At 40.0% G+C, this 14,360-nt stretch overlaps 1 protein-coding gene across 4 annotated transcripts; it reads right to left on the bottom strand.

The window, feature by feature from the left end:
• Window positions 1–988: 988 nt before the first annotated feature.
• On the bottom strand, window positions 989–14,358 carry znf608 (zinc finger protein 608). 4 transcript variants are annotated; one of them, XR_009272466.1, is made up of 9 exons: window positions 12,551–14,358; window positions 11,583–11,718; window positions 10,991–11,078; window positions 6,092–8,372; window positions 5,348–5,741; window positions 5,103–5,242; window positions 4,183–4,338; window positions 3,289–3,351; window positions 989–1,788 (listed from the first exon to the last, which is right to left on the bottom strand). XR_009272466.1 is itself a non-coding variant. In XM_058784623.1 (9 exons), the coding sequence occupies exons 1-9, from the start codon at window positions 13,196–13,198 to the stop codon at window positions 1,769–1,771; spliced, it is 3,918 nt and encodes a 1,305-aa protein (XP_058640606.1). In that variant the 5' UTR covers window positions 13,199–14,358; the 3' UTR covers window positions 989–1,768. The 4 variants fall into 4 exon arrangements, 3 of the variants coding, with proteins under 3 accessions (XP_058640606.1, XP_058640607.1, XP_058640605.1); XM_058784623.1 differs by having other exon boundaries at window positions 4,191–4,338; XM_058784624.1 differs by adding an exon at window positions 11,879–11,933 and having other exon boundaries at window positions 989–3,351; window positions 4,191–4,338; window positions 12,551–12,689.
• Between the last annotated feature and the right edge of the window lie 2 nt (window positions 14,359–14,360).

The raw sequence follows: 14,360 nt of genomic DNA, 5'->3' as shown, positions 1-14,360 counted from the left end.
TGAGCGCGTTACACGTTTCTCATAAATTACAACTCTTTTGTCTTTTTATGGAAAATAAATAGAAGATGAGGTAAGTTTTAATTACACGTTATATATATATATATATATATATATATATATATATATACTTTGGCTTAATGCTTGTACTGTTTTCAGTGTAAACTGGTTTTAATCTCTTAAATGATCGTTACCATGGTAACCGTAACTGCCGCCAAAAGTACCGCTTACAGAAAATACCATGTTTTTTTGCACATTTACCGTGGCAATGCCATGGTATTTTCTGAATTATATTCTAGTATTATGTAAATACCACATCTTATGTGTTTGGAGATCATTCAGTAACATTGTACATATAAGTACCATGAAATATCCACTCATTTATTTGCAAAGTACCATATTTACAACAGTTGTTTTCACAGTAAAACACGAGAGAAAGATTGTTTTGTTAACGCAGATGTTATATTAATTTTATTATGATTTTACATCAGGTAACAAAAATATTTTCTAAGAACGTTTTGTTATGAAAACGTTATTTCTCTTTGAATTGTCCTTGAATGTTCCATGAACGATCAAAACATCCAGTTTTTTAAATGTTGTATTTTTTCTAGATTATGCAAACGTTAAAGGAACATTACATTTCATTATTTTGGAAACATTATGGGATGTTACTTTTGAATGTTTCCTGAACGTTTTTTTCTTTAAAAGCTAGATGAACAACGTATAGAACAACGTTTTTGTGCTAACACATTGTAACATTAACATTTTTAAAGACCAAATAACTGAACGAATGTTCTATTAACATTATTATAAAATAGCATTTGTTTATTTATAACTTACCTTGCCAGAACATTACAGGAACAATATGGTATTTAAGTGGGAACATAACTTGTTGACTTACTGAAACATGGTGTATTTTCATATTCTTACTGTAAAATCGACTTACTTTCACATTCAAGTGGTTTTCCACACAAAAACAACCATCAGCATGTAAAAACAACCTTGACTTTTTATTTGGATTGCCAAACATGTTAAGGCAGAGACAGTATAAAAAGCAACTGCAGTTTGATGATATAGCAGACATCAAGAAAAACCTAATGACGGGACTCAACCAACCTACACCATTGACTTTCTGTCCAGAAAACCACTTGTAAACATATTTAGGTATGCATACTATTGAAGTAACAAAGGACTATGTCTGCCGTTTAGGTGAGGTGGGTGGACAACCATACATTGCACTGAATCAATACAAAGGTACATAAGCTAGTTATAGTCGCTGTTGAGCTTCGTTCAACTATGTACAACTATGTACATCACGATAATACTGTATGGCACTGAGATGAACTGTCGATTAACATCCACTTTATACGATACAATAGATTAATGGCTGTTAATACCAGTATATTCATGTTAATAAGTCAATGCGGAGCGAGCCACCTTACAGTCACTTAGAATCTATTGCAACCCGTCCTTTACCACACAGAGGTGATGAAATAGCAAATACATTCAATAGTATGGTTACAAGACAATATAAGTGCATACAAACAGCTAGATGTAGCCATTTACAAGCAAAATCCAATGACCAGAGGGTTTACGCAGACCTTGTTTGTAACTGGCACCCGAAGGAAATGTTTTTCAGGTCTAGTTCCACTGCAGTCCTCCGTTAGTACATTCATTGGTTAGAAATGAAATTAGTCGCTGCCTCCAATGGAGGCGATGAGTAACACCATGGAATTGATGTCTGTGAATCCTTGTGTGATTCGGGAACATCTCACATCTTTCCGTCGTTTTCTGCAGATTAAACAGACAGTAAGATATTCCAAGGTGTTCAAAAATATGTTCTAAGAGCGTTTTGCTAATGTTCCCAGTGAGTTATGACAATTTTATCTATGAATGTTCTCAAATGTCCAATTATACAATTAAACGTTATAGGAACTTTAAGCAAACATTTCAAGTGATAATTTTTGCAAACCTTCTGTACATTCTTCGTTCTGAAACAAGTAGTAACATTTAAAAAAGTTAGATGTGCATCCAACACTCCATGAATGATGTATAAATAATTTTTTAATTAAAATACCACTCTAAAAATGTTGAAACTGCTTCAGTTCAATCAATCAGTTAGACGCCTTTATTCAAAGCGACTTGCGTTGCATTACATCTGCGTGGTGCATGTAATGCATGCATTCTAGGGTTGCCAGGTCTGTGAAACACAGCCAGCCCAATTGCTATTCAAAACTAGCCCAACCATGTTTTTTCCGCGGTTTATGAATTTCCATTCAGTTGAATTACCATTCCTTGGGGTGGGATTACTTTAACCCATGCACTAGGGCTGTCAAAAAAAGAAAAAACTTCAAATTTCGAATATTCGTCGAATTTAAAATAAAAATCCACATTAGAATGCAAAAAGTTGCATTCAAATTTTAGGTGTGCATCAGGCAGCCTTATCAGTGGCACACAAGATGTGATGACAATGTAAGTGTCGTTGCATTTTAATGCTTTTTTTTTTTAGCCTATGCAGTGAAACCCACTAGATGCGGCGCTGCTGCGCTGTTCATTCAAAATATTGCGGAAAAAGAGAACAATCTTGTTTATGGCAAAAACTGAAACCAAGCCGTTCACACAGAACGCATATTTATGGCATTTTTTAGAGGGACATCTATCACCGTTGCACTCGCGTCTCGCACAAGAGATCTGCATGTTTAGAAAGCCATGTAAAATTAATGCAAGTTTAACTTTTAAAAAACATGTCTCGAGACTTTATGGCGGTTTTTCCCATCCCGCTGCATCTCATGTTTTTAAATGAAAAAAGTACTCTTTGTGATTAGTTTTCGGTCCTTTGTATTAAACTATAATGCTGTTTTGTTTCTAATTGCAACTTAATTATATATATGGTTTATAAACAAAACATTATGCACTTTTTTCAAAGATAGTTGTGTTATTTTATTGCTTTGAAGAGACGTGCATTAGTAATATTTTGCTTGATGCACCCTAGTGTGGCCTCAGGAGAGAAGCCAAAAGCTTCCAACTGAAATTATGCCTTTTAATTTCAAATATTGATAATATTTAAGTACAAAATTCGAATTTAGTTTTCCATCCATTTTAACAGCCCTACCGTGCACTAAAAAAACAACCCACGGCAACGGTGTAAAAGTAGCACAAATCTGCTGAAAAACCGACTTGGCAACCCTGATGCATTCCCTGGGAATCGAACCCGTGACCTAGTGCCATGATCTACTGTTTGAGCTACAGGAGTGTATTTTATTGCAGAGATAATTGCATTTGTTTTCTCACCGCTGGAGCAGGTCTGTGTCGTCGTCACTTGCTGGTTTGCAACCATTGCCGCAGAGCTCAAACCTTAAGGATCATAGATCACAGAACATTACAATCAACTCTTACCATATGCATTCTTCACTGTAAACATGCTTAAAGGGCTCATATCATTTTTATCAAGCGATTTTGTTTCCTTGAGTTGCACCCAAAACCATTCAAACCGTTTAGTTTTTCATGAGCATTCCCACTCTCTCCTGCACTTAGAATTAAATGGGTAATAAATGTTTTGCTGTTGTGTCTTTAAAGCCAAGCGCACGCTACAGGACTGAAGTGTTTTCTGAAATTATAATATATTTTTCACACAAACAGCAACGGGAGAGTTGATTCTTGACAATATGGAGAGAGGGTTTGTGGTTCATGAGTCAAATAGCTTGAGTCGTGCAGTGTGCATTTGGCATAAGACTGATATGTACACGTCCTCTTAGTATGTGACATGGCAAAAGCACTTGTTGCTCATGTACCTGTTTACATTCATCTGTCAGAAACTTACAGAAGTTCAGAGTCAGTTTTGCAGAGTAGTTTAGATGGATGCTCTTCATTGACTGGAGAGGAACCATTGAGGTCTGAATGTTACAGTATGTTTTTTATTATATTTATGGGCTTTTTATGCCTTTATTCGGAGAGGACAGTAGAGAGCAGACAGAAAATCACTGGGTAGAGAGATAGGGAAGCGGGATCGGAAAAGGACCACGAGACGGGATTTGAACTCTGGTTGCACTGTATGTCGGGGCACTAATGTTTTAATAGCACAACACACTCTTGTTTTACAAGATCAGTTTGACTCCTCATGATATGAGCCCTTTACTATAGGCTATAGTGAGTTCAGTAGTGTAGTATAGTTCAGTTGTTTTTGACCTTTTCACCTTGAAAGGGGTCATACTGGCCAGACACCAGCGTGTAGCTCATGCCCAGGTGAGTGAGATGATGCGCCTGAAGGTGGCGGCTGAAGGGAACCGATTCTCTCTCCCGTTCAGTCTCGCGTTCCTGCTCTGGAGATCCTCTTTCTCCAGGCTGAAGGAGTAAAACATAATGTGTAAACAACTTTGAAATACTTTGAAGATAATATGTGTCTCTACTTGTCATATATTTTATTTGGGTAGACTGCCAAAGCCCTTGAACCGTACGTAAACAATTTGAAGGAATACTCTGTGTTGTCAACTTGTCTTTGGACAACAGGACACATATGTAAAATGTAAAGGACCTACATGAAACCATCAGATTGATCAACTGTCTAATTCATTTATTTAAGTTCTTCAAGAGCATCACTATAAACATGTTTTGTGAGTGCATTGTGTACGCAATTCCCAACCATTTGCTTGCATTTTTGCAAAAAAGCAATTTTTTTGTACGTTACATTTCATTGCTGTGTGTCTGGATGTTCCTGAAGGAACTATATTTACATTGTGGATATTTAGCAGATGCTGCTACAGTATGAAAAAAAAAAAATTCTTTGTCTTGTTTTCTAGTATAAATATCTAAGAATTCTTGAATCAGGATGCATTTACTGTACAAGTGAAATGATATTATGTCTTGTTTTCTGAAAAAAAAAATACACAAATTTTGTTAGTTTTTGCTTAAAACAAGCAAAAATATTTGCCAATGGGGTAAGGCTAAACAATTTTTTTTTTTTTTGCAAAACAATATCTAATTTTTCATTTTTCAAAATCATTTTTTGCAGTTTATTTTAGCTTCACAGTTTGTTTACACCACATTTAGGTCCATATTGTAAGCCTTACTAAAAATGGTTTACTTGTTTTTTGACGTGAGATACATACAACTGGAGATTTGCCATGATACGGCAGGAGAGGATGCGACAGAAGCTCTAATGCTGTCGAATCTGTCACTGGTTTGCTGCTTTGAGCCCCTTCTGAATCCTCTCTCCCTGCCGTTTTTCCATACAGAGGGTAATGGAAACCTAGAATGGAAAACACACAACTTACTCTTTACAAATAGTTTGTAGTACAAGCTCCACTACTTGACAGTTTTGGGGTCATATTTACGATGTACAGAAGACGATTACCTGGGTAATTATGCACCAGAGCTGGAGACATCACTCTGTAAGCATTGCTGCTCGTCTCACACAGGTGTAAATAGGGGTAGGAGTGCTGAAACTGGATGAAGGATTGCTGGGGTGATGACGCAGCCCCTCTTGCATTCTGTGAGTCTTCAGACGTCTCACTCACTATCTCATCCCCCTCCAGTCTGGTACTTTCCTCGATGACCTCGGCAGCCGTCTCACACTTGACGTTCTGGAGTTCAGCCTCCAGCCTGGACTCGGGCTCTAGAGGCATGTGCCAATCTTTCCCCTTGTCTGGACTCAGACTCATTTCCTCAGAGATCTTGTTGACCTCTTGATTTTGCTGCTTCACATATTTGGACTGATAAGAGTGGCTCCAGGACTGAGATTCTGAAGCCTAAACCCAGAGGAACATCTACTGTCAAACAGTTTCTGCTCTGACAACCAATGAAATTACACACCTTACAGGGAAGCCCTTTGTTATGAAACAGTAGCCCTGTGAAACTAGTGTTTAATGAGTTCTTTGTCATGGAAAATTTCAAAAGGATGGCATCGTCTTAGAAATAAATATGCTCTCAATCATCAAAGAATCCGGGCAAATCGATCATTTGATGATTAAGGATCATATTTCCAAAACAACATACTTTGGATTGATATTCCAGCAAAACCAAGGACATTTCTAGAAGTCTGTTATTGTCTTTAAAAGAACATTTCCTCAGTAAAGCATAAGTAACATCAGTAACTTACATTTAGAAATGTTACATTTGTGTCCACATTTGCTTTTGAGTTTGAACTCTCCAAACTGAGGTCTTCAGATTCCTTGAGGACCCCTTGTTCTTTTGACATGGAGATATGGGACGTTTTCCCCTGTTGCTGCTGCTGCTGAAACGACAGCTGCTTGTCCAAATCCACATAGATGAAGCCAGGTTTTGCACAGTTAATCTTAACAGAGTTCGCCCCTTTATGAATCGACTGAGGAGAGCTTATAAATTGTTTTTGCTCATCCTTTGTTCGTTCCTTTTGCTCAGAGCCTCGTCTAACTTGACCTCTACTCTTGCTATACTGCATATCCTCACAGCATGCCTCACTGAGCGGTCTGTGGGTGCTGGGCATCATTAGAACCTTCTGGTCCATGGAAACACCCCGGCTGTACTGTCCATAGTACAAAGACTGGGCCAGTGCTGTGTGCGTTTCAGCGTACTGAAGCTGTGATTGGGAACTTGAGTGGCCAGAGGATTCTGAGCTTTTTATATCCTCATTTAAATCTCTCAAATCATCCTTCGTCCGACCATAAGGTGAGGCCACCTTATGGAACGAAGTGGAATTGGCTTGCCCAGAATGCAAGTAACCTGGGATGCAATGGGATTCATAACCATGGCCGTGAGATGTGGACTGGACCTCTTTTCCTGGGGTCACCGTGGGAGCGGTACTCATTGAGGGAATTTTGGGATTGATGTTGCTGTTTGAGTTTGAATCTTGTGTCGAGTTCCTTCTGGACCTTGAGTTTGACCCACCGTCCTCAGCTGCATCAGATATGTCAGAGTATGCAGGACTGTTTGTTTTAGCACTCGCCCCATCTCCGTTTGTAAGAGGGGCGCAGTCCGTTCTTGCAGAGCTCCCGATGGAAGGACTCGGTGCATTGTCCGAGAAGGTGTACACCTTGTCGGCCTCTGCTCTGATACTCGCCATGCGGCTTTCTTGCGTTTCGCTTGGACCGTTTACAACATCTTGCTTGCTCAAGTGCTCTTTCAAGAGGCTCACAGGAAAGTCTTTCCCAATACTCTTTGTATCGTCCGCTTTTGTGTAAATCGGGTCACTTTTGGGACTCCGGGGATCTTTACAATTCCTGTCCTTTAATCGATGCTTTTCCTTTCTCTTACTGTCTTTGCTGAGGACTGCGGTGGTGTTGGCCATGTTAACTTGTGCAATAACTTCCAGCTTTGGCTTGATGGGTTTCAGTGAGAGGTTCTTGGTTTTTGTGAGGGCAACAGTCGGAGAGGCCTGATGAGAGGAAACTTCTGTGATTTTAGTGGAAAATGCAGCAGGAGGAATAGCAGTCAGCTTCGGAGGAGCAGGCGCAGTGTTGACGAGTCTGTTGGTTCGAGACTTGGCTAAGCATCTCTCAGTGAACCCTTCTTTCTTAACTTTGCTACATATGTCCCTCTTATCAATAGCACCCTCCGCTTCTAGCTTAGGCATCTCAACAGATGTGTTACGGTCCGTCATGAGGCAGTTCTCAAGGACAACGGACATGTTGGAAATGAGTGGGAGGTTGCTCAGATCGTCAATTGATCCGTCTTTACTTGCCACATTCGGGCGTAGTTTTGCATTGGCTATGGGACTGCTATCATTGTTGAGCAATGCTTTCCTGCTCTTTGGAGAACCGACTGCATTTAGTTTATACATGCTTCTGGGCTTCTTGGAGATGATATTCTCAGAAGAATCAAAAGGTACCGAGCTGAGTGCTTCATCAAAATCTGAAAGTCTGTCCTCGCTCTCCACCTCAAACTCTTGCTTTCTGTCACTGTTCAGGTGAGCGTGTGACTGGTGGTAACGGAGCCCATTGATATGTTTGTACTTCTTGTTGCAGTTCGGATGCGGACAGTCTATTAGCATTGGCGACGCACAAACTTGATCAAGAAACACAGGGTCGGATTTACCCTGAGGGGTGGAAGGAGCGCTCCTGGATTTGGCTCGTATCCTTTTCCCATTCCCATTCCTAATGTCCTCCGAGACCAAGCTTAAATCTAGATCGGCTGGGGCTTTGCCTTTTCGTTTTCCACACATAAGTGGATTGGATTTGATGTCCTCCACGGCGTAGTATCCAGGTGTCCTACAGCCACTGAGGTTCAGACTCCCTCGTCTTCCTTTGTTGCCGATTCCCACACCGCGCCTCTTGTGAGTTAGCCCTCGTATCTTGGAAAGACTCGGGTCTGCAGCTGGTTGATCTGGTATGGCCAGCCGCATCCGTTTACCACGTCCACGTGCATAAGGAATTTCAGAGTCACTCATTGGTGATTCACAAAACCTAGTTAAGAACAACAAGGAGTCATGAGTGTATGTAAACAAATCAACTTTTTTTAAATGAACGGATCTAAATTCAAAACAGGTTTGAATCTGCACCTAAAATACCTCTTGAATCTTAATTTAAATGTATATATACTTGGGATGGTAAGATATCAGCAAAAGTTAACGATGCGATGCATCGATTTAAAAAAAGTGTGCATCGGTTGGCAAGTTGACATTTATATTGCGATACATCATTTCTATTTGCTTCAGTAATAGCTGATTTATTTATATAATTACATATAAATAAATAATTAAATATTTGTGGATGCGCTATACTTTTATTATTTAGAAAGTGACCAATGTTTTATATGTAGCAGGAGCGTTGAATTAGGTGGGGACGCTAGGGACATGTCCCTACCAATATCCAGCGACTACCAAACTGTCTCTAGCAATAATTTTGATCAAAATATTAAATATATGTATGTTTTTGTAATTTCGGACGCATCTGAAATGTCATACCATTGATATTACCTAAGAAGTTCAAGTAAATATGTTAGAAAACTGCACGCTTTCAAGGTCGCACATTTAATACATGTGCAGAGTAAGGACGTAAGGCGGTCTCACACCGGACAAGGAGCGCAGCACCGCATTTAGAACAACTCACAGGTATCGCACCAAGTTCAAGACAACAGTCCAAAACAGTTCAAATAAAAGCTCACTTCAGGAATTAACAAAGTTGCATCGATGAGTTTGAAGTACGGTGTTTGACAAAACAGAGCAAATGGAAAGAGAAAGCACGATCTATGGCTATTATTAGCTCCCTATATAAAGCATAAGGACAGAAAGACAAATATTGTGCTGAAAGAAACACAATCTTCTTAGGATAAAGTCATTATGAACATTAACAATAATTTGGGAAAAATATAATGTGATTTTATGGAAAACCATGTGAGTGGCACTATGTGGTGCGGCAGGATTTGAAACAGCCTCCTGAGTCACCGCGGACAGTCTTTATATTTAACTTAATGTTGTTCAACTGAATGTACAAATCAAACTGTTAGCTAAAATATCCACAAAATAAAAAACAACACTGAAATAAGAGCGTGCGGTTTATCTGTCATCAATCAGATGCATGTGAAAGTTGTGCTTGTTACTACAGCATCAGCAGAATATTCTTTCAGAATCATCCTGGGTCCAATTCGATTAATATTAAAATAAAGTGATTAAGACATCCAGTGCTCTGATGCTGCTGTAATGTTGTTGGTTCACAAAATCTAAATTGTTTAATTATTGTCTGCTAAATATTCTAATATTAAAAAAAACTGTTTATGAATTATGCTTGGGGGTGCTTGGGTTTATGTCCCCACCAATGTCAAAAGCAAACCTACACCCTAGATATGTAGATTGATTTCTCCTCTCTAAACTGTTTCTCAAGCACAATCTCTCATCTCCACTGCTGCTACGTGACTTATCATAACGCTACGGAGAACGAGGCATATCCTAAGAGTCACATAGATTAACATGGCAGAGGTAGAGCTGCATCTTCCACCAAATAATTACAATCAACCAAAGAAATAAAAGCGAACTATTTGTACCATATTGAATTGCATAGCATCATATATTTTTTTCTTTGCATTGTTTTGAATCGGATCGCACTGTATCGTAGTAGGGGTGCATTGCATCAGTAGCTGCTTCATATGTATCTTTAAAGGGGTTATCGGATGCACATTTTCCACAAGTTGATATGATTCTTAGGGTCTTAATGAAAAATCTATATAACATTGGTTAAAATTTCTCAGTGGTAGTGTAAAAAACACAGTTTTTACCCTGTCAAAATCAGCTCTGTTTTCAGAAAGCTGTTTTTAGTCCATGTTGCTTTAAATGCTAATGACTCTGCTGACCCCGCCCCCCTCTTCCATGGAGTGACGAGCAGTGCAGTTTACTTTAGCCATGAAACTGGCTAACTAGCACATTATTAGGAAAGGCAATTTGCAAAGATTCATAAAAAAACCCTTACACTCACTTCTTCTGTAGGTGAGGCTGGATGACGAATGATTCGCGCAAACATAGACGCATTTAGGCAGATCGGGATCGGCGCTTTCCCTTCAAAACGAAAGTAACGTTAATCCTCTGCGTCTTCAGCAGCTCGGATGTCGGGAGTAGATGATGACTGCTATGTTCATTATTACATCCAACAACAGAACACCTCAATCACTTAATCAGAGACACTCTTGTCTTCCCTGCACCGGAGTCGACTCAATGGCGGACCGCTCTCGGCTCACTCAGGGCGGGTCTAAGGTAAGACGGCCTTGTCAATCAACTATCGTGGGAGTGGCCTGCGCAGAACTACGTCATTCTGACATGAATCTCAGAACAGCCTGATTTGAGAAAAGGGATTTTAAAATAGGGATTTAAAAAATTGTATCATTATAGGATGGATGTGTACACACACTTCCAACACACATTTACATTCAAACAACTTGTAAAGTGAATTTTGCATCCGATGACCCCTTTAATGTATCGTATCGTTGGTTCTGCATCGAGATTCGTATCACACCGGCCTCAGTTATGGATATGCACATCCCTAATATATATAAGTACAAGTCAAGCATTCAAGAAGAAAGGAAGGTGTTTTACCGTGGTGGAGCCCAGTCATGCTTGGTACAGTCCAAGAGAGTGCCCACATAGGTCCTTTTCCTCCATGTGACATTCACAACTAGAACCCCTGAAATCAAAGAGTCAAGTCAAGTCACCTTTATTTATATAGCGCTTTTTAAAATGCACATTGTGAAAGAGCAGTAAAAATACCTCTGAGATATTAAAAGTAAAAAGCACCCAAAATATTCCAAAAGATTAAAACATTTGCTACAATCACCATATTGTAGCCACATCTTGATGTTTTTACTGTATTTTCGAATGGATTCATTCTGTGCTTGATCTCAGTGATGGAAGTTAAGATGGTGGTCTGCAATTTTAATTTGCTTAATCAATATGCAACCAGTGTCTCCTCTTCCTTCAAATGCTTCAGTCTCACAGCTGCTTTGAAAACGCAGTCCTGTGGAGCTAATGACAAAACTCGCCCTTCACTCATCACATATCCAGTGAAACCAATTTGAAAACAGTCATTCATAACGTGGTGAAGAAGAAACAGTGATGCGAGATACTAACTGAAAGCACATGCATATTGTTTTATATGTGTGGAACACTGCACAGAATAACAAGCTCTCACCTTCCTCCGTCTCATGCCACACAATACCCTCTAGATTGACACTCGTTCCTGGTTGACATGGCTCCATGTAGCTGGACTCGAAGGCTTTCTCGGCTTCCTGTGTGTTAGTTCCAACTGACCGCGTCTTAACATTCAACTGGAGAGAGAACGAGAGCACAAACACAGTGCCAGCTGAAGTATAATACAGTTGCATGCCAGTTTCTTGTTGGTCAATTGCATCAAAACATTTGACTTTTGTATTTTTTAATTCTGCAATCAAGTGATCGCTTAATCCTCCTGATTCAAGAAAAACTCACGAAAGCTCCTACAGCAATGACAGCCTCGTGAATGATGTCTATCTGAGCGATGTCACTGGAATCAAGGCAAAATGAAAAAGAAATCTAGATAAGCGTATATAGGGACAATAGAGCAGAATGGCCAAGACTGGAGGGGGCGGAGCTTGTCTCTATATTTAAAACTGTAAATAACACACGAAAAGCATCTTGGCTTCAAACAAGCTAGTATGTCTTTGTCCAAAACAAACAGAGGGAAATATGATGCTTAGGTTTCCAATTGCAACAGACGTGAAGAATTTCACACGGGCTGCGTTAACAAAGGAAATGGCTGACAAACAAAAGAAAACCTCTTTATATTGACATCGCAATATATAAATCCATCATTGCACGGAAGGGGTTTGGTGCTCGTTTTGCTTTTGACGAATCTCGCCGGCTGCAAAGAGAATCGCGCATATTGCACAAAGAAGCAAACGGACACAAACACCGATGCACCTTTGCTTTTTTAGTGCATGTGGAAGCGTGATTCTCAAGTAGGCTACACAAGCACTGAGTCCGCCATCAGCTCAACCCACAGCCTCACGCTCGGTTCTTCTTCATAACGCATCGTGATAGCGGCTGCGGGCTTCGTGCAATGATCGCACGCGTCAATCGGACGTGCGTTATCCACACAAGGAAGGACAGATGCGAGCTTACCGTTCTTAGGCTGTGCTCCTCGGTGTTTGTGTGGTCAACAATAGCCGCGTCCATTCCGCCCCTACCGATGAGATTCTCCGTTCCGTTCTCCGAAAGCGGGCCAAATTCATCGCTTGGCTTCTCCTTCCGCGTCTTAGCCGAGTCTTTCTCTCTTTTCACTCCTTTGCTCTGGTTTTTGCCCTTTTTGCCGTCTTTGGTTCTGCCGAGCGGCGCCGGTTCGTCGCTGTCCACCGGCGCTGGTGCTGAATTCATCTCTCCGCCGCGTCCTTGAGCCTCGCGCCGCTTACCGACGCATGCTTTGGGAATGCCGCTAGCAATCTCCAGCGACGGGAATCTTTCCGTGTCCGTGACGGAATTCCTTCGTTTCAGCTTGAATTTCTTGGGCTCTTTGCAGAGGAACGGCTGCGTCAGGCCGTCGAACGCGGCGCCTCCTGCGTTTGCGCAATTGTATTCCAGCGCTTCGCGACCTTCCGCCGCGCTTTTAACGCTCAAAACGCGATTCATCTCCAATCTCTGTCGATCCTTCTCCAAATCCGCGTCCAGGTCGATGATCAGATTCCCAACGCCGATCTCCCAGTCATCCCCGCTGTCATCCGGATCCGCTCCTTGCGTCTTGGTTCTCTGCTGAAGGGAGGAACTGACTGACATTCTCCACACAGGATTTCTGACAGAAAACGGTGATGAATCCTAAATCAAGTGGATGGGAGGGTATTAATCACACACGAATGCTAATCGAAACCGTGGTGCTGGTGAAACACATTAAAACATCTTGGATCAACATGTGTAGCATAACTAATGTTTTGAGTGAAGGATTGCGATTGTGTTGCAAATGAATCCATCAATAAGTTACAGCAACATCGTTTCTGCGGCTCTTAAAAAGTCTTGATTCCTTCTTCCACAAATTAAGGCCTTAAAAAGTATTAAATCAGTGCAGTAGAGTCATTAAGTCATTGAATGTTGCAAAGCATGAATATCTTCCTCATCCCGTATCTAAACATCAAAGCATTAAATGAAGATAAACTCCATGTAAAATATCTCGAAATAAAGTGAGTTTAAGCTTAAAACAAGCACAAATATCTATCAATGTGTGAAAACTTTTCTCTTTGAATTCTTTGTTTTCTCTATGCACAAGTCTGTACATAAATCTTCTGTTCCAGATTCATACACGTTATTATTATTTAGTGTTAAGTCTGAAATGTTTTCTGTTCTCATGTCAGATATGCACCAAAAGCACCTTAAAAACCACAACAAATTCCTTGTGTGTCTGCGGCGCACACTCGGCGAATAAAGCTAATAAGTTGATTTTGGCAGATATTTGTTCTTGTTTTATTTTGATCAGTTTCTCAGTCATTTTGCAATTGCCAGAAAAAAGTCTGAATTGTCAGATATAAACCTGCCATTATTTTGTTTTATTTTTTTATTAAGTAGCTAAAACGGGCTTTCCATAGATTTATGAGTCTTTCTGATTTCTTCTTAAGTCATTTTGCATTTTAAGTAAACGTATTTTGAATTAAGATTCTTCAGACATTTGCACTGGAAAACTCCCCAGACATGTACATTATAAGAGAACATTTTGACATATTGTGTTCCCTTCGATTTATTCCTTACTTGGTCTTAAAAAGGTCTTGAAGTCTTAAATTTGGCTTCATCAAATCTGCACAAACCCTTTAAACTGCCACAATTGTTTCTGTAATTTCTGCTCAATTCAGAGTTTCAATCTAAAATTAATTAAAGTCAAAAAAGTACAATGAGCAACACTGTAAAAAGGGCGTATGGTGTATTTGTGTGTATTAGTCGTATTTTCCATTCC

This window comes from Onychostoma macrolepis, chromosome 08, assembly GCF_012432095.1.
Source record: "Onychostoma macrolepis isolate SWU-2019 chromosome 08, ASM1243209v1, whole genome shotgun sequence".
In the NCBI taxonomy this organism is placed as follows: Eukaryota; Metazoa; Chordata; class Actinopteri; order Cypriniformes; family Cyprinidae; genus Onychostoma; species Onychostoma macrolepis.
The sequence above is the reverse complement of the archived record's forward strand: the minus strand, read 5'-3'. Positions and strand labels throughout refer to the sequence as shown.